Consider the following 20,123-nt stretch of genomic DNA (forward strand, 5'->3'; position numbering starts at 1 on the left):
TCAGTATGCAGGATGTGACCTCTCCTTAAGACCTTGCATTCATCAGTAGGGTAGTGTCCCATAAAATCGAGCTCCTACAGATGAAAAAATGCTAATAGTTTCTAAAAGCACAATATTTTACCTCATCCTACAATGGCTCAACGGGCTGTATCATTTCATTTTGGGTTAAATATGAGACTTTTCTCAATAACACCAAACCAAATCTAAGTGATATTTTCAAAATATATCTTACTTTGAACACGTCTTCACTTTCCTGAAGGCCCGTGAACGCCCAAGTGAAGATATCAGTCGCTGAATATGTAATACCGGCTATATTTGATCAACTGAGAGGCATTATCTGGAAAGCTAATATTGATTGAGTGCATTCATGTCCTGTAACGAGAGTCGTTAGTGCCTTGAGAAATGGAAATGGAGAAGTGATGAACAGTACGTCAGTCCTAATTGTTTTGTTTTGTTTTAAATTGTACTGTAATTGAGGATGGATGGAGTATGATGTATGTTCAGTGTATAGAGGTTTATGGCTTTCATTTAGCCTCAGACTGGAGAAGTCAACCACACACTGAAAACTGGAGATGGCTTCATATTAGTGCATATTAACCCTATGAAAACTGTATTGTGATCTCCCAGTGTCATACTTTACATGGTTCCTAAATTAAAATTCTTTACAACTTCATGGCCACAAGAAAAACTGAATATCTATTGTGCTGTTTTTTTGTGAAAATGAAAGATGTGTTCTCTGGAACCTGAGTCAAGGTTTAATATTGCCATATCACATCCGGCTTTTAGAGGAAGTACAGCAGTGACATAAATCTACGTGTCATTTAGACGTTTTATGTAGCGTGTAGCCCAATTTGAAAGTTCCTCATGAAATCACAAAAAGTAAATAACTTTAAATGGTGTTTGAATGCAGACCATATTATCTTAAACAGTGCTGTCATATTTAACTTATCAAATATGAACATTTCCCAAAACTGATGGGGAGTGAATCAATGAGAGTGACAGCATCAGCTGTTTTATTTTTTATTCCATCACTCTGTACTACTGTTGCAGCCAATCAGCGCTTCAAATGTTAGCTCTAAGTTTAGACATTTGCGTGGAGGAGGGGCTGTCTTGTAACAACAGTCCATCACTCAGTAGTAGTGTCTCATGTCTCTTTAAATGCGGGTTGCGTTGATCCTTCATGAATGAAACCATGTGATCCAAACATCATTTGACGTCTGGCGCCTCCGACCATAGACTAAAACAAGCGAGGAAGGAGTGGATATATCTAGAGAGCTGCGAGAAGGCGTGAGCGGAAAAAACAACAACATTTCTCTAACTGTCTCTCTCCACACCGGGTCGACCGACCATCGGCGAACCCTAACCTTCGACTGTGCGGTGGGCGAAAGGCGCCGGTTTGACTTCTGGTGAGTCAGCTTGATCGAAATCAAAACTGAATTTGCTTTTTTAAAAAGTGCTGAATATAGAGGTGTTGTTTTGCTGAGTGTGCACGGCGACCGCCGCTGCCATGCCGTTACAGTGCGGACGCGCTTCTGTTGCCGCTAGTCCCGGTGAGCGCCGCCGCTGCCGCCGCTGCCGCTGCCGCCGCCGCGCTGTCCTGTTCTTCAGCCGAACTCTCAGCAACGCCGCTGCCGTTTAAAGGGCAGGAGGCTGGTAGTGCTGAATCATCACGACCCGATCGTCATCCAGACCCGTACACGCTCTTCCGAGACCGACTCGGTCGCTCGAACGGCCACGCCGACCGAGCAACCGGCGATTTGATGATAACACAGACAAAGGGGGTGCACGCAGCGTACGTACGGCTGTCAAGCTTAAAAAAAAGAAGCCATGTGTCGGAATTAGAAGACCGTGCGGGGAGTTCGAGAGTCTGCTTTCTGAGCCGTTGGTACGGCCGGGGATTCCCTTGTGTTGCGTGGATACTAAATTACTAACGATAGATATTTATAAAGGAGAAAGTAAGAAGAGCTGAGGGGAAACGTTAACTTACACTAAACAACTTAAGCGTGAGGAGCCCCTCGGTAACAACACACAACCTCAACGTTAGCTCCTCCGGCTGACCTCTGTTCGGGGTGCTGAAGCGGCAGCGGTGGACACTAGCTGGAAGCCTCCCGCTGTCGCTTCACACATCCTCCAGTCTGTTGCCTCTGTCACAGGTAAGATGGCCAGTCAGCTGTTCGTTAAGTGTGCTGGGCTTTCATGTTGCTTTGCGGACGGTTGTTTGTTTGTTTTTTTTGTTTTTGTTTTTTACTGACTCTTGCGGCAACCCGTCGTCCACTCGCTGCTTGCTTTAGTTGTCGTTGTGACAAAATAAGTGAAGTGTGTTGTGAATAAAACAATAAACACCCGCGGCTGTCTGTGTGTAACTGTCAGACGTCCAGCGGCTAGCTAGAGAGTAGCCTATATATATATATATATATATATATATATATATATATATATATATATTCTAGCCGTCAGAAGAGAGAGAGCGGCGGTGACTCTGTCGGAGAGACTGTTGTGACATTTGCTTTGTGTCAGACGCTGTTCTTCCGACAGGCCCTCAGTTCATGTGTGTGTTAACATTAGGTTAGACACATTTTGCGTTGTAACGTTATGTGACTGGTGCTGTCGGTTTACACCGGGGAGAATCGGTCTATTTCCCGGCTGTACACCGGCTGGGCTCGCGGCAGAGATGCTGATTCATCACAACGTTGTTATTTCTCAACGTTTGCGCGAGCAGAGCGGAGGCATGAGGGAGCCATGGCAACATGGCACCGGCGGCAGGCGGGCGGACAAAGGTCTGGCGCGAGGGAAGGAAGAGCTCGGTTTATATTGGGGGGGGACTCGGCTCTGAAATAAATAGGCCCCGGTCATGTAGTGGATGTTGACGTCTTTATGGGATAATTAGAGCTCATGTGGGCTGAGGAATGGGTGTTTAAAATGTCACTGGTGCTAAATTTGTTCATTTCTTCCTCAGTGAGGTTTGCTTATTCAGAGGGCTCAAACACACACTCAGTCAGAGGCAAAAATACGAATGTGCACACAGACATGATTAATGTGCAATATTTAGCTGCTTAACCTGTTCTTAATTTTGTTTTATGACTTGAATAAAACATTTTCCAAGTCACAGTCAGTCAACCAATAATGCAATGACCTCATTCGCTTTATGTGAAAGCCATGTCTGAGGGTCTACAAATCAAATATTAGCTTAGTTTGTAAATAACAATAAATACAATTGGAGAAAAACAAATGAAAGCTGGAGGAGATGACATGTTCTCATGGCGGTTAATGTTGAGCATTGATTGCTCATGAACCCACACAGAGACTTGTGCTAAAAAAAGAATGAACTGTATTGCCTTTCAACGGAATATCCTCTGATTGATCTGTTGTAGATGGGCCATTACCCGCTGCCTGGTAGCAACCTATGAGCATTGCAACTCTTAAACACTGACGAGTAATAGGGGAAGCTCTGTGGGCTCAAGAAAAACAGAAACTTCACCCCCTAATGACTCCATATCAGCAGCTTTAGTTAGAGTCAGCACTCTGTGGAGTGTATCAAAAGTATGTAGTAAGCAAGTTGGCAAGTACTGTAATAGAGGGTCATAATGATGAAACAGTTGTATCAGTATTGGAGAGAAGAGCACCCCCACCCCCCCTTACTGTCTCTCTCTCTCTCACACACACACACACACACACACACACACACACACACACACACATTTTTCCCCATTTCCTTCTCTCATTGCATGTACACACGCACACACACACACAACCAAGGGGCTAAACTTTTTATACTTGGTATCAGTATTTAATCAGTGCTTGAAGTGCATTTCTCTGTCAAGTACTTTCCCCATCCTTCCCTGGTGTTCACGGTAATTGAACGCTGACCAATGCTTATGTGTGCAACTTTGCTGATGGTGGCGGAGCGGCAAGGCGCGCGGAGCAAGGGGGATGAAGGAAGAGGGAGGAAGAATGAGAGATGGGATTTGCGGAGAGATTGAGAACAAGGACCTTTTTGTCTTCAAGGCATTCCCCTGAAAATGCTGAGGCGAAGCAAATGCGCTCTCGCTTGACAGATGGCGTTTTCACTTGTTACTTACCACAGCTAGTTTCTTTGCCTTGTCGTGTGTGTGTGTGTGTGTGTGTGTGTGTGTGTGTGTGTGTGCATGTGAGGGAGCGTGTGAAGAGAGCAGGAGATATAAAACACCTATAAGATGCTAAGATCTAGTTGCTTGGGGCGGGGGTGTGTGTGTGTGTGTGTGTGTGTGTGTGTGTGTGTGTGTGTGTGTGTGTGTGTCTAACCACCAAGGTTAAAAAGTGTGTGTGTGTGTGAGTTCCTAGCTGCACTTGCAAGATGTAGAAAGAAGATGTAGCAATGGGAAGTGATATTACTATCAGTTAGCCATTACAACATTTTGCACTTGTCAGTTAATTCCTTTCCATCCTGAAGCATCCATCCTCAGGAGGAAGTCCTAAGTAATGAGTGTACCATTTCTGTTTTACCACATCATAGGACTGTGTGTGTGTGTGTGTGTGTGTGTGTGTGTGTGTGTGTGTGTGTGTGTGTGTCTGTATGTGTGTGTATGTGTATGTGTTTGTGTGTGAGTGATCATATAAACTTGTTTGATTCTCTCCATACACAGGGGTCAAGTTGATGTAACACTGTGTAAAACCTCCTCTTGGTGTGTGAAGAAGGAAGGATGGGGCAGGAGCTTATGAGCTAAAACAAGTGTTACTGGAAGGAAGTGATGCACTCATGTTGAGAGTTGAAACTATCAGTTGAGTAATTCATTAGTCAATTAAAGAGTTAATCAGCAACAGTTTTTCTAACTGAATAGTCTTTTTGTTTAGCTCTTATGATGGTAAATTGAATATCATTGGGTGTTAGACTGTTGGTCAGACTGTTTGAATATGTCTGCTTGGGCTTGGAGAAATTGTGATGGAGATGTGTCACTGTTGTTTTGAGAGAATATATTCAGATACCAGATTAAAAACTGATGAAAATAATCGTTAGTTGCAAGTATTGTCTTGAAGACTTTGTCGGCTTTATTTTGGGCTGCAACTAATTATCACTTTCATCATTGATTCAGCTGCCAAATGTCTTGTTTTGTTCTAAAATTTAGTTCACAATGATATATGACAAAGAAAAGCATCAAATCCTCTTATTTGAGATGTTGGAATCAGATATAATGTGGTGTCGTTCGGCATGTTTAGCTTGAAAAATGAATTCATTAATTATCAGTTAACAGTTAACAATTATTTTTCTGTCGATCGACTAATCATTTAGGCTAATTAGGAATCAATAAGAACAAAGAATGGGGCTGATAAGCAGAATTGATAATGGTATCAATAAAATCTTATAAATTCCCATCTCTAAACACTGAGCAGCAAGAACTTTTCCTCAAAGGAACAAAAGTTTTTGTTACTGTGTGACACATTGTGGTTTTTATCAACAAGTTATTAATGTTGAACACTCAGCCTGAACTGTCAATGACGTGTTCATTCAAATATATAATTTTGAGATGGTGGTGATGATGTTTTGGTCCTAATGCACAACATACCATATGTCTGTTGTATTGTTTCTATATTAACCCCCCCCCTTCAGGGCTTCACAAAGGCAGCCTTTATTGCAGGGCTATAGTACCGGATTGCATTAGATTGCACAGGTGTTCACAATATTGTGTCCACCTCCTGTGTGTGTTTGTTTGTGCGTGCATGTGTGAGAGAGTTTGGTATTTGTGGAGCGCCTACATGTTTATGATCTTGTTTACTACTGGGATCCATTTCAGAAAAAGTCTTGTTATGCTTGCAAATTTCTGAGAGTGAGAGAGAAGTAAAAAGAGAGAAGTAAAAGCAGGAATAAAAGACGGAATCGGAGAGTGGGTGAGAGAGAGGCAGAGAGGAAAGGAAGCAGTGGGGCAGATCAATAGTTGAGTGTTTTTTCTCCACAGTAATGATGAAATATGGTGTAAGCAGATCTGGTGCATAATCATTGCTGTGCTCCACTGTTTTTCCTTGCTTCCGTGTGAGTGTGCTGCTTGTCCTTGTGTTATTTTAACTGTGTGTGTGTGTGTGTGTGTGTGTGTGTGTGTGTGTGTGTGTGTGTGTGTGTGTGAGTCTGTGTTAAATATACCCTCCCTCCACAAGTGTCTTGACTCCTTATTTACATAACCTCCCCGAGAACCGAAAAATGTATGAAATCAAGATAAATCCCATTGCAACACACACCAGCAGTCGAAAGGATGAGAAATGGAAAATAAGTTTAAGTTCAGTCTCAGTCTCAAATTACTGTTCGAACCTTCTGTCCTGAAATGGTTGTGGTGGTGTGTTACACCAGTATTACAAAGCCACTGCTCTGTATCAATAATCACTCTGTGATCAGCACTCTTTGAGTCAACTTCTCATGTTTTCCCTCCGAGGACCTCTGGGCTTATTTTGGAGCTTTTTGAGAAGGCTCCAGTTAAAGGAGACTACTTATTCCCACACATACACAAATACTCACACATACACCTCATAGCATAGCAATGATTTTGTCTTGCATCCAGTATTGAGATATTGAGAATGTAACCGTGGAGATGCAAGGCCTTGGTAACAGGAGTATCCGTACCAGCGGTTGTCTACCAGTTGCATCATCTCTATGCGCCAAATTGCCGCATTTTCTAACTGCAGTGTGACGATCCCAGAATTATATGATGGTATGAATTCTGAACCTCTTAAATAAAAAAACACAGACACAGTGTGAATCAATGCCAAGCAGCAAAGAGAGGGAACAAAGATATTTGTGTCCTCAAATGTGGCGCCAGCTCTTTTCCTTCACCTGTGGCATTAAATTATTTCCATGCAACAACAGTTTTAATTCCCTGCTCATATTGAAACCTAGTTTGGAAACAACAGCACAACACACCAGAACTGTTCTGAAACAAAATAGGTGCATCTTTAAAATATGTCTATCAAATTACCTTCAGAGTGAGTAGGTGTAACAGATGGGGTAGAGTGTGGGCATCTGGAGTCAGAGTTAACTTTTTAATCATTACTTGTGATTAAAGTTATATATGCTGATCTTCTCTGGATGCTGACTCTTCATTTTTCTTATTGACATATAAAATAGGAGCCTTTTTACTCACCTTCTCAGTGTCAGCTGACTAGGGCTGCAACTAACAGTTATTTTTATTGTCAATTAATGTGCCACGTCATTTTTTTATTTAATCAATTAGTTGTTTAGTCTATAATATGTCAGAAAATAAAAAATGTCTTATTTTGTCTGAGCAACTGTCCAAAACCCAAAGATGTAGTAGACTATGAAAACCTGAGGATATTCATGTTTAAGAAGTTGGAACCAGTGACTTTTTGGCTTTTTTGTATAAAAACGAACCTAAATGATTAATCAAAATAGTTTCTGCAAAAACAGAAGAAAACAGAGTTTCCTATCTCAATAACATAGAAAATGAGCTTCATTTTTATTTCTATCATCCTCCTTTACTACTAAAACCACGCAATATATTATTAAATAAGATAAAAACAGAAATACATTTGGATGATGCACAAACACTGTCAGTTTCTTCAAGGAAGACTTGGAGATGAAAAAGCCTTTTATCAGCTATGAACTTTAGGTCCATAGCTGATTTCTTCTACTTATGATTTTTGAGGCACAACTTATATGACATTTTCCACACAAACATAATATTTATATATTTTTGATGTTTGCTCCATAGTGGTGTCTTCCACAAGTCTTTATGTGGGATAAACCAAATGTTTGGCATGATGTGGAAAGAAAAAACTAATCTATCTGTATGAAGGAAAAGAGAGATATCACTACAGTAGAATAAGCACATGTTCACATACCATCATCCTGTCTGTCTCTCTCTCTCTCTGTGTGTGTGTGTGTGTGTGTGTGTGTGTGTGTGTGTGTGTGTGTGTGTGTGTGTGTGTGTGTGTGCGCCACAATGCCTGTCATACCATCTGAAACGAGTGACAGCAACTGGTAAACCTTAAAATGGTTACTAGGAATGTTTCCAGTTCAGAAGGCCACTGCTCCCTGACACCTCTCATATGTCCCTTTGTTCATTTCTGTTCTTAAATGTTTTTCAAGAGGTTTCTGATTGTGTTTCCTCATTAATGTGACTGATGATGATGACTGCAGCATTCTTACTTTGCTGCTGCACCAAAACTTTCTCTTTGTCTCAAGTTAGTATTCTATGGGATGTACAGCGTCTGGGGGAAGTAAACCTAACATGCTGTTAACTTATCGCTTTCTCCCTCACAGCCCTCTGTTTGTTATTTGCACACAAAGAGAGAACCAAACTTAACCTTATGGTACATGTTTTTCTCTCCTCTTTAAAAAAAAATAGCACTTATGAAAAAAAAGGAGCCAGAGCTCAATCGCCTGACAGTGCAGTTTTTTTGCTTGTGTTGGGAAATTTGTCATCACACTCCGACTTACTACCTGGAATGGGAAAAACGTGTCGACGCCAGGACTTTTTCTCGCCTTTAATAACACACTTACACAAACACTGTCTCGCGCACACTTAAACAGCCTGCGCAAACACAACACACACACACACACACACACAATACCCTTTTTGAACTCTCAGAAAAGTGTGAAAGTGATCGCTCTTCTCTCTCCATATATTATAATATGTATATTAGGGGCCAGACTTTCACTTTCCTTGTGTTTTCTCCATCTCCTCTGCTCCCCTCTCTGTCTGTGTTATCATGCTTATTTCACGCTCTGCATACTTCCCAGTTAATAGCTTCCTGCTCTTTCTCCACACACACACACACACACACACACACACACACACACACACACACACACACACAGTTCAAACTGGTGTCTCCTCACCCACTCTCCATGGCCCTGTATCTCCACTGTGAGCCTGCCCCCTCTCTATATACAGGTTGCCATTATCACCGATCTGATTCCTAATTCTCAATTAGCCTCCACCCAGCGCTCGTCGTTAATTATTTACCAACTCCCTCAACACCCTCAGCCCACACTAGATCAATGAGCCAGAGCTCCTTCTCTCTTTAGAAAAGGCAAGGTGGACTGCAGCCAGGAGCAGAGTCTCTCGCTCTGAGGTTTAAATTCACTCTCCCTACATTTATGCTCTCTTTATGTCTTTCCATCATGTCCTCTCTGTGTCTTAACACGCGTCTTCACTGCCTCACTCGGCTGCTATCCTTTGTGTTCTCCATTATTGCTCAGAGAGCTGCCTGAGGGAGGAGGCGCAGTCAAGGCAGTTGTTATGTTGGGATTATTCAATAAAGACAGACTTGCCACTGCATCACAAACAACTTGTGACTCTTACAATCTATTCTTGATCATTCTCTCTGTGCTAGCTTGTTTATGCTGGTGTACACCCACACACACCAGCCCCCAGGTCATTTTTGAAGTGCTTAATCTGGCTATTTATTTTCCTTGTGTGTGTGTGTGTGTGTGTGAGTGTGTGTGTGTGCCACATGCCACCAGATTTTAAGTAGGAAGTCTCTTTCTAAGAAATTCCTCTCTGTGCGGCGGTAGTGGCTGGAGCAAAAGGTTCTCTCAAACAAGATTAATTAGAAGTCTATCTGATGCCAGCCACACAAACACACACAACACACACACACACAGACACACAGACACACAGACACACAGACACACACACACACACACACACACAGACACACATCATCCGGCTTGTCTGCACTACATGAAGAGAAAGGAGTCGTGCTGTATGTCTTGTGCAGTTTCTTGCACTCTTTAATCTATCTTTATAAGCCCTGTGATAACTGTGTTCACCTTCTGCCACACGATTACTCTCGTTTTCATCCTTTTTCCGGGACTTGATTTGTCAACAAGAGATGATGTGAGGCTTTTTTGTGTGTGTGTGGGTGTGTGTGTGTGTGTGTGTGTGTGTGTGTGTGTGTGTGTGTGTGTGTGTGTGAAAGAGTGAGAGAGACAGGGAGCAGAAGGTCTGAGGGAGAGAGAGAGATGGTCAGCACTAGTTTCATTGCACTGGATCAGCTTTAGAACTTTTCTAATTGGAGGTTTTAGTCGTGGTCGATGCTGAGTTCAGGTTTTTTTTCTACCCCAATCCCCCTCTATCCATTCCTCCCTCCCTGGTCCTCTCCCTCCCCCCCACCCCTCCGTACCCAACAGCTAAGCTCTTACAAATGTGTTGAGGATGCATTTTCACCCAAACGCCCCCCCCATCCTGTTCCTCCTCATCGCCATTCCTCCCTCCATCCCCACCTCCCCCCCCACCTCCTCCTCTGCCGCTCCTCCCTGCTCACTTGCCTCTCTCTTTTTCCTCTCTTCTTTCTCCCTTGTCATTTGCACCCCCCCACCCGTCCTCCCTCCATACTCAGCATTTTTCTTGGTTGTGGGTGTGATGTCTCCGCTGTAACGCTAATCAGCTCTGGAGACGTCAGCATTCTTTCAGTCCTCCTTCACCACCAGCAGCACCCCCCTGACTCCCCCTTCTCCTCCTTTTTTACCTAGTCTGTCTTCACCTTGCTATCCTACCAACTCCTCGCCCTCTTTTCTCCTCGCTGGCTTATCTTTCTTCTCTCATAGCTGTATTTTATTCATCTCCACCACTTCTCACCTCTTCTCCCATCCCTGTCCCCATGCCTCCTCCCCTGTGTGTGTGTGTGTGTGTGTGTGTGTGTGTGTGTGTGTGTGTGTGTGTGTGTGTGTGTTGTCTCCACTGTAACCGTAAGCAGCTCTGCTCTTGAGTTGTCAGCGTTCTTTTGGTTGCTCCATAAAAATACAGCCTGCCACAGCAAAAAAGCTGTCTGTTGTAGCAACAGTGGCTGTGGCATTGACCACACCGCAGCGACCACCCCTGCAAGCATTATGGGAAGGACACCTCTGGCACTTTGTGTGTGCGCATGTGTATATGTGTGTCTGGGTGTGTACGTCTAAGATGAATAGCGATGCCTTTGCTCAGCAGATGATCTTTAACCTGGGTGACTTACACACGGCTTGAACGCACACACACAAACTAGTTTATTGCAGTTTTATGCTGTGGTGTAGGTCAGTTTTGTTGTTGTCTAACCTTGATGAAACAAGCCCCAAACTTATTGTTCTGTCCTGCTCCACAAGGATATACTACTAACGCCACAACTACCACCACTCTAGCTATAACTACTATGATAATAAAGTAGATGTTCACCAATTAGAGCTTAATGGTCCCAACTCTCTCGCTTCATCCTCCCATTCTAAGGTATCAAAAACATAATGATTCTTATTTTCACTTGATTATACACTAATGAAAACACAGTTATTCATATTATATTCCATTTCTGCCAATATCCCATCCTCCTTAATGTTACACACTGGACCTTTAAACAGTTAGTCGATTTGTCATTTGCAAGTAAATTACAGTTTTGATAATCAATTTCATGTTTTAAGCAAAAGTGCCAAAAATTAATTGGTTCCAGCTCCCCAAATGTGAACATGATAGGCCTCTATATAATAATAAAAATAATGATATCTTAAAACAAGCAATTTGAAGACTTTATGCTCTGGGAAGTTGAGATGGGCATTTTTCAGTATTAGTTTGACATTTTATAGGTCTAACAATCACTTAATCAAAAAAAACAACAGGCAGAAATTTAAAATGTTGGGCATTTCTGCCTTTATTGGATGAGTGATGGTATAATACAGATAGACATTTGATCAGGAAGGAGCTGTATCTATATGGATATAAATTCTATGATAACTACCTTTCTTGCACCTGCAGTAGTTTGATTTGTTGGTTGCTTTTATCTAAGATAACTAAAGATTCCCTAACATTTTAATTATGTTGTCAAGTATGGAACAAAACCTCTGAGCTATGCATCTACAGTACATTATGTTCAATTTTAATTTCCACACGCATCAAGCATTGTTTAGTACTTTAAACATAACTACATGTTCATGTTTGTGTGCTTGCAGTCGACCGTTTTATGTGTGTGTTTTATTGTGCGCCACTGGCATGGCGACAGGGGAATATGTATGTGTGTATGTGTGCTTGCTTTTTGTTTGTATGTAGATGGGGGGGGGGGGGGACACAGGGGAAATAAACCAGTGCCTGGCAGGAAAGCCTCCTTTTTGCCCCCTCTGTTTTCCCTTTCTCCCCTCTCATCAGCGCCCCCACCCCCAACAGCCACCCCCAGTCTTCAAGTCTTTGATCCATCTATTGTGCGATGATGCACCTCCAGCTGGGGGAGGCTGCATCCCAACAAAACACAAGACTGCAGTGGCACACAAGGATGGAAGACATTTGTTTATTGAGAAAGAAGCTCTAAATATACACAGTTAAATGAAAGGCAGTCTATAAACCCCCCCCCCCCATGAAGCAGTGCTGTCGTTTTAGCATAGTATATCATTGCTCTTTTCTCATCTACTTCATAATTTCATTACATCTTTTAGTTTTGAGTTGGTGTACATTTGATGTGTGTTGTGCATGCATGATCACTTGTACGTGCTTGCAGCGTACGTTTTTTCTTTGATCTGCAGCTATTTATAACTGTAGGTTTTGTGGCAACGCTCACACAAACACTAGCGCACCTTCACAGACAGACAGAGGTGCATTGTGAGGGAGGCTCTCTGCTGCGCTCAGTGCTGGGCCTTTAGATAGAAAAGGGTAAGAATGAAACGAGAACACACACCTTAACAGACAGATGTCACTTAAAAGCCATCACAGTTTTTTAAATGATGACTTATACTATAACTTACTTTCAAATCTGCTCCTTAGTTTTTTTAAACTGGCCTTGGTGTGAAATACATCAGACAGTATAAATACATACAGGATGATAACAGGCTGTCTTTAATCAGCAAATTGGTTTAACTGAACTTCTGATTCAGCAGTATCAGGTGTGTCTACAACCACATTTCACTGTATGTTAGACAGCCAGTCACATGTTGTTGACCCCCCTCATGCCCCGTAGGCTTTTCTAGCCTGCAGCTATATTTTGGGCAAACCCTCATCTTTTAGGGAAGGAGTTAGAGGGTTGTAAGGGTGCAAAAAGGGGGGGTAAAGGGGGAGGAGAGCCGAAAAAAAATGGCAGTAGAGGAGAGAGAGAGAGAGAGAGAGAGAGAGAGAGAGAGAGAGAATCTGCTGAGTCATCATGACTGGTCTCATGATGATCGCTCAGCAGCAGTAACAATAGCTGCACTTTATCGAACACACACACACACACACACACACACACACACACACAGGTCTGAGAGATGAGAGCCAGACCAACGCACCATACAAAGCATCTCATTGAGTGCTTGTGGAGATGCTCATCTGTGGAGCTGTGCGCTCTAAGGACTGATCTCATCTTTTGCACTTCCAGGCTCCCTCTTTGTTGACTTCTGATTCACACTGTTTTGTCTCCGTCCTGTTGTCTCTTGTGGCAACTTTGGTACAAATGCGTATACATCATTCGATTCGCTTTGCCTTCAATGTTATCCCTAGTAGGTCTACAGTCTACATCTATTTTTCTACTTCTCCCCAGTCTCTATGCTAGTCTCAGTTAAGGTGTGTGTGTGTGTGTGTGTGTGTGTGGTTGTGTGTGTGTGTGTGAGGCCTCTAACAGTTGGTTTTCCCCTGGAGTCCTTCCCACAAATTGTACCACTTCCTCTTCTCTCACGTTCATTTCATTCCTATTGGCTTAAAGCCAACCAATAAGAGTTCAACAACACAAAGGTAGTGGGCACTGTCAGTGTAACCACCAGGAAACAGGAAGTCAGGGAAATTCTAAGAAAAGTTTGTTTGTCACTTTCACTCATGCACTGTGGCACAAATGTGTATTACTTTAACATGTTCACACAACAGTGCTCCAACAGCAGATTTCAGTTTGGTATGTCTATACTGGTTCAGGTGGGTATTGACATTATGTTTTTATTAAACCTTAAGAACCGTTATCGTCCTTAAACACAGTGATGGTTCTCTTTCTTTAATGCTGTTACTCTGTTAACTGGTTTTATGCAGAACGTAAGTCTTTTATGATGTTTCTTTGCTCATGTGTTGTACTTGCTTGCGTCTCCATAGATCTGTTCAGAAGAGCAAGGCTCTTGTGGCATGACGACGACTAACAAAGGAAATAAAGCCCTGAAGGTAAGAGAGTGCTTTTTTTCTTCTGTGAATTCTCTGGTTTTGATATGTTCTGTGTGTCTCACTCCCCTTCCTCCTCCTGTTTCCTCCAGGTGAAGCGCGAGCCGGGGGAGAATGGCACCAGCCTCACAGACGATGAGCTGGTGACCATGTCAGTGCGGGAGCTGAATCAGCACCTCCGTGGGCTCTCCAAAGAGGAGATCCTGCAATTGAAGCAACGGCGGCGCACCCTGAAGAACCGGGGCTATGCCGCCAGCTGCCGGGTGAAGAGAGTCACCCAGAAGGAGGAGCTGGAGAAGCAGAAGGCCCAGCTGCAGCAGGAGGTGGACAAACTGGCCAATGAGAATGCTTCCATGCGCGTTGAGCTGGACGCTCTGAGGTCTAAGTACGAGGCGTTACAGACGTTCGCCAGGACTGTGGCACGGAGCCCCACTGTCGGGGTCGGGGTTAGGGCTGGAGGAGGGGGAGGAGGGGGAGGGGTGCCGTCGTCAGTCATTGGTCCACTCATACCGGGAAAGGTGGCAACAGCGACAAGCGTGATCACAATAGTGAAGTCAAAAACAGATGCACGGTCTTGAGGGAGGGAAAGATAGATGAGGGTGGAGTTCAGCTGCAACAGAGTAATTCTTCTTCTCTGCCAGCCGCCTCTCCTCCACCTGCACTGACTTCAAACAGCTGGGCAGTCTCGATCACATGGCCTCAGCATGTTCCCATCACCTGTCTCTCAGATCAGTGCAGGTGAAGGAAAGAATGGAAGCAGAGGAAGATTATTGAGACTACAAAGAAGCCAGCCCTTGGTCAGCGCATGATCATTTAGCACAGGACAGATACACAGAGTTCCTACGGTCACTGAAAGCCTGGAAGAGTCAAAGAATTTGAGATTAGTTTTATTCCAGGCTAGGAAAAAAAAATCATAAAACATAAACGCCCAAAACACTTTGGAAAAAACATGCAATTTTGTTCAGTTCCGTTTACGTTAGTCAAATGTTCGGTGTCGAGTTTTACTGCTGGTAGATCTCTAGATATCTGTAAATGCATAATAATCCTGTCACACATTTGCACAATACATTTGAAGTAGTCGTTAAACCAAAATGTAGAACATTTAAATTTGCTAGATCCACAAAAACATTTGAAACCATGTATTACATATTTATTAGAATCAGAAGAACGGTACTCCTGAACTCCAAAAGAATAGATTTCTTGTGACCTGCTGATTTCAGTGGCTGCAGAGGAGTTCCATCTTGCTCCACCCAGCCAAGAACGTTTTCAAAAAAGTACTATAGAAAAATATATATTACACAATGGTGGTACCTGTATTTCTACTGTTTTGTACTGTGCTGTCATTCACATGAGGTCCAAAGTGTATTCTGTGTGTCAATTGTTATATATCAGGAATTCTGTGAAATTCTGTGGCGCGTGTTCGTTTTGGTATTGCTATATTTAGTTAGTTGTATTTTTTCTACGGTCTCTTCACTTTCTATGTCCAACTCTCTTTCTCTGACGTATTCTTTCTCTGTCCTTCCATTTTTCAATTCCAACTGGTTTCCAGTTATTACACACAGTACTTCCTGGATCTAACAGAGAGAGGGGGGAAAAGGCAATTGATATTTACCAAAAAAACAAAACAAAAAAAACAACACTGTAGAGAAAAGGAGATGAAGTTACTGAAACTGAAAAAGTCACTGACGTTATCTCAGTTTATAAGAATTTTCAGGGAAATGGTCATTCGAACACCGGAGCGGAAGTAAGATAAAGTTGTCTTCTGTCTGTTTGAGTTCCTCTCAAAAATATATTCAAGAAAATTGAAAGGGCAAGTGCCTTGGTCTCCTAATGATATGCATCAGGAAGAAGTCAAGAGGACATGAACTGTGAAGATTCAATGCAAGTGCTTATACCTGTGCTTAATGGGATACACTGACCAATCAGGAATCAGGTTGTGGCAGCATTTAACTCTCGGTGTGCATCGTCGTATGAGCTGTGTAGTACCCATCAGGATTATTAATATTAATATTAACACCCATTTATGTGACTTGGTTCATTGGTTCATTTACTCAAAGAAAAAACAAGAGGGGTCTGCAAAACAGGAGCATTCATCAGGAGTCATTTATCGTTCATTTTCTTGCACAGTATATGCTTTTTGGAAAGGGTAATGTCTATATATCTGTTTTATGTGAATTACTTGGTTCACATGTTTTTGACTAGGTTACTAACTCATAAATCTAGGTTGTTATACCCACTGCAAAAATGTCTTGCTTCAAATCAAAGCAGTTTAGGTTGCATTCCTCTTGCTTTTAACCACAAAGCTCACTTTGCAAGTGCAAATGTGATTACTCATAATGCAGTCTGCTGGCAGAGATATTTCTCTGAATTTTCAGTCACATAAATGGGATGTCATTTCACTCGAGTTTTACCAGAAAAATTAGTCTTATGTGGTGTTCTATACTTAAAAGAATCTTTGTCTATGTATGGTAGAGTCTGGAATTTTATAAAGACAATTATCTTTGCATTGTTTGTAACGACCTGTAAAAAAAAAAGGTATGACAAAATCTGTTTGATATACAGTATCTCTCTATTTTGCAATTGTACCAAAAGTGGCTTAACTACTGAATAGCTTTGTTTTCTCTCTAGTGACTAGGCACGTGTGTGTAACCGTGAACTAGCGTGTGGTGTGCTGTGTAGGTATGTGACGAGGTATCTATAACGTTCACTATTTCATGGTTTTGACTTTGATCCTTATTTGATTTCAGGCCGAAGCGGGTGATGACACCGTGGGTAACTCTAATTTTCTCTAATCACAAAATCTTTGCTCTCCCGGCCCGATCATTCAGCTCCAGCACTGCAGTCGTGTTAGATCGTGTGTTTTATCCGCTTGTACTCTGCTCTCATGATTTGTAATTTTAAGTTCACTTTGGCAGACCCATTTTCCGTGTAGTTGAACAGGCCTTTGTGGCTTTCTTTTGGCCCTTGCAGCGTTCAAAGCTTGTTATTGCAGATAAAATGACTGATGAGATGAGGAGGTGTCATGGTTAACCTCACAAGCCTCACTATATTGTGTATTTGGGTCATCTGTGGAGGTAAAAGAGATGTGGAACTCAACAATGGGCCTAAATGGCGGCATCACCCCTAAGTTATTTTTGCAGTGTGTGATAAAGATGTTTGTTTTTGCTGTATACATTTTATACAGTTATGTATGTATAATGTTGTTTCTGTTTTGTTTTGTTTGCGAACTGTTCTGTATGTGTCAGGGAAGTGAAGCTAATTTGTTTATGTATTTGGTGTTTTATTAAGTGAAAAGGTGTTTTCTGCTATTTAATGGTTTGTCAAAGACTTAGGTTTACTTTATAAAGTACAATTGCCTCAAACAGTTTTTCAACAAATGAAAACCTAATTTAAATTGAGTTATTTACTGAAATGGAAAAGAAATTACAATGGTTAAAAAAAACAGTACAAACATGCAGCCTTTTACCTGAACCGCTACTTTTCCACTGTGAAGTAAAAAGGGGTTAGCTAGCCTACTGCTGTGCAGTTATTAAGATAAGCAAGATATGCCTTCATTTGTACCCTACATTCATATAAAATAAAATTCAAACAGGTGAGCAATGTGCAAAGGCATTGGAAGGGAATGGGTGTGAGGTTTTAAAATATTATTTCTCCATTATCTTTAGCCTGATAACTATTTGCACGTTCAGTCAACTGTGAAATCAGAGAGCTACAAATGTCAAATGAAAATGTCCGATACAATTTTTTAAATGTCTTATCACAGGATTATACTCCATGGTATTCAGCTAAAAGCAGATATCACCCGGTATATTTATGTATGTGATCTATATATTTTTTTAAATGGTCCTGTTTTATATATTATTTGATTTTCTACTTCTTTTTTTCATATATTCTTTCTCTCCGTCACTCTGTTGCTTCCTGTCTGTCTTTACACTTGCTTGTTAAATGATGTTTTTGGTTTTTTTTGCTGGCAAGTCCTGTGTGGTGTGTGTGTGTGTGGTCACGTATAAAATAGGAAGCTAAGATTAGGTCGTGTCAAGTTGAAGCTTCTCAGTGCTTGTCAAAATATACGTACTGTATGTGCCACTGTCAAACAATCCCACCCAGTCTGTATTTTTATGCTCCTCTTGTTTAAAAATGATGCACACTGTATGAACATAAATGTGTTAACATGGTGGCTGCTGTTTAATAGACATCTCTAATTATGCAAACTGTGTAGGGCAAAATTAGACCTCCTGCCACATGCTATTGTAGTTGTCATGTCAAGCTGTCAGTTTTATAATTGCAGGTACAGTGTGATGTGACAAGGTTAGAGAGTTTATACACAGAGTGTTTAGCAGTGTATACTTGGTTTTAAATGACAGTGCCAGTTTGTCTCTGTTTTAATCTTAGTTATGTGTTATGTGGCTCACATTGCTTTTTCAGTGTCACTTGACAATTAACTGTGAAAACATGAAAACACCCATTATGTTTTATCAATTACCAACTGAGAAAAAGACTGAATGCAAAATATACTGTGGCTGTCATGCAAAGCCTGCAGTCAAGCTGAAGAGTACCATTATTTTGTCTTCCAGGATTGAATATCTTGTGGTTGTAGTGGGATCAGGATGTTAGGTCTCTAAACAAATGAGGTGAAACATTACAGTTTCTTCCTCATTTTCACTCAGCACACATGATCAGCTGACAACAGTGACCTTTAGTGATTATCAGACAGGGCAGCTTTGTGGCTTTTCATAACAGAGTTTAAGAGCTTGTAAGACATGCTGACCTTATTTTCCACTGCCTGTACAGGGGTCGTACCCTCCTTATGAAAAGACATTTCATCACAAACCCAATGGAACTACTCCTGATCTATAAATATTTTACAGCGGCAGAAAGGAGTGGTGGAGACACATCTGATAAAACTCTCAACCATGTCCCACTCCACTTATCCTATTCCTGTATACAAAGTGTCAGCAAGTTAACTCAGGAGGCTTCCAAGCCCTTCTTCAAAACTTCCGATTCTTCTAGAAGAAGCAAATCATTAACTCCTTATCTTGCTGCTTGGCCAATCGGTATGTAGTCATTCAGTTGTTTTCCTGTCTAGTGAATCACGCCACTGGACTCTAAAAGCCCTTTCATCCACCGCCAATGCCGATCGATGAGAGTAAATGAACCAAGGATTTCTTTGATCGTTTGTTTGGTGTTTTCATCAATAATAATGTTTGTTTTGCCTCCCAGGTTATCCCCCCCCCGTTCCTTATGCTGCTCTCTCTTACTCTCTATGCTGCCCCTGCCCTTATCAGTTGTTCAGTCTCTAACATGACATTTTTACCCAGAGTTTGGGTATCATATTTTTAGTTTTTATTGTAACTGTCCACCTTTTTAATTTGACTCATGATTTAAAAAACAACACACGTGTCTGCTGGTGAACATTCGGCCAGGTTATTCATGGGAGCTGGGATATTTTTGTGTTTCTAAAAGTATATAATGGTCAGTTTAAAGCTATAAAAAAGTAGTGCGTTTGTGTGAATATGGCGTAGCCTATTCAGAAAAGCCCTTGTAATAGAACATTCTGTGTTTTGTAATATTTCTGTATGGGGTGTAATACATTATTCTACAACAGTACTTTCTATGGGAAAATACTTAAAATGTGACAGTCTTTGTAAGTATTTATCTTCAACTAAATTATTGTACCTTTTTTTTGCAATTTGTAGATACGTAAGTGATGATGACAAGGTATTGGTAATCATGAAATTAACTGTTTCATCATCTGTCCGACGCATCTCTTAATTTATTGATGTATATAGTGTATGTTTGTTGATAAACAGCTTACTTTATTTTGTATATGACCAATAAACATGTTTTGAAATGGAACAGCTTTTTGTCTGTCTTGTGTTTTTTGCAACAGGAATAATATTTAAATTATTTTAAAGTTTGTTAGCATATTGTTATTGTTATTAACACGGTGTTGAACTAAAAATTAAATATTAATAAGAGGGTATTTTTAAGCAGATATAGGATATTTTAAATTAATTCAACAAATTAATATAATCCCTACTGGCTAAAAAAGACTAATTACTGTCATTATTGTTT

At 41.4% G+C, this 20,123-nt stretch overlaps 1 protein-coding gene across 3 annotated transcripts; it reads left to right on the plus strand.

The window, feature by feature from the left end:
* The first annotated feature begins 1,113 nt into the window (after positions 1-1,113).
* On the plus strand, positions 1,114-19,904 carry mafgb (v-maf avian musculoaponeurotic fibrosarcoma oncogene homolog Gb). Of its 3 annotated transcripts, none has more exons than XM_051383940.1 (3): positions 1,114-1,406; positions 13,986-14,051; positions 14,141-19,904. In XM_051383940.1, the coding sequence occupies exons 2-3, from the start codon at positions 14,016-14,018 to the stop codon at positions 14,624-14,626; spliced, it is 522 nt and encodes a 173-aa protein (XP_051239900.1). In that variant the 5' UTR covers positions 1,114-1,406; positions 13,986-14,015; the 3' UTR covers positions 14,627-19,904. The 3 variants fall into 3 exon arrangements, with proteins under 3 accessions (XP_051239900.1, XP_051239901.1, XP_051239899.1); XM_051383941.1 differs by lacking the exon at positions 1,114-1,406 and adding an exon at positions 1,536-2,153; XM_051383939.1 differs by lacking the exon at positions 1,114-1,406 and adding an exon at positions 13,026-13,814.
* The last annotated feature ends 219 nt before the right edge of the window (positions 19,905-20,123 follow it).

The sequence above is a fragment of the Dicentrarchus labrax genome, unplaced genomic scaffold, assembly GCF_905237075.1.
Source record: "Dicentrarchus labrax unplaced genomic scaffold, dlabrax2021, whole genome shotgun sequence".
Lineage (NCBI taxonomy): Eukaryota > Metazoa > Chordata > Actinopteri > Moronidae > Dicentrarchus > Dicentrarchus labrax.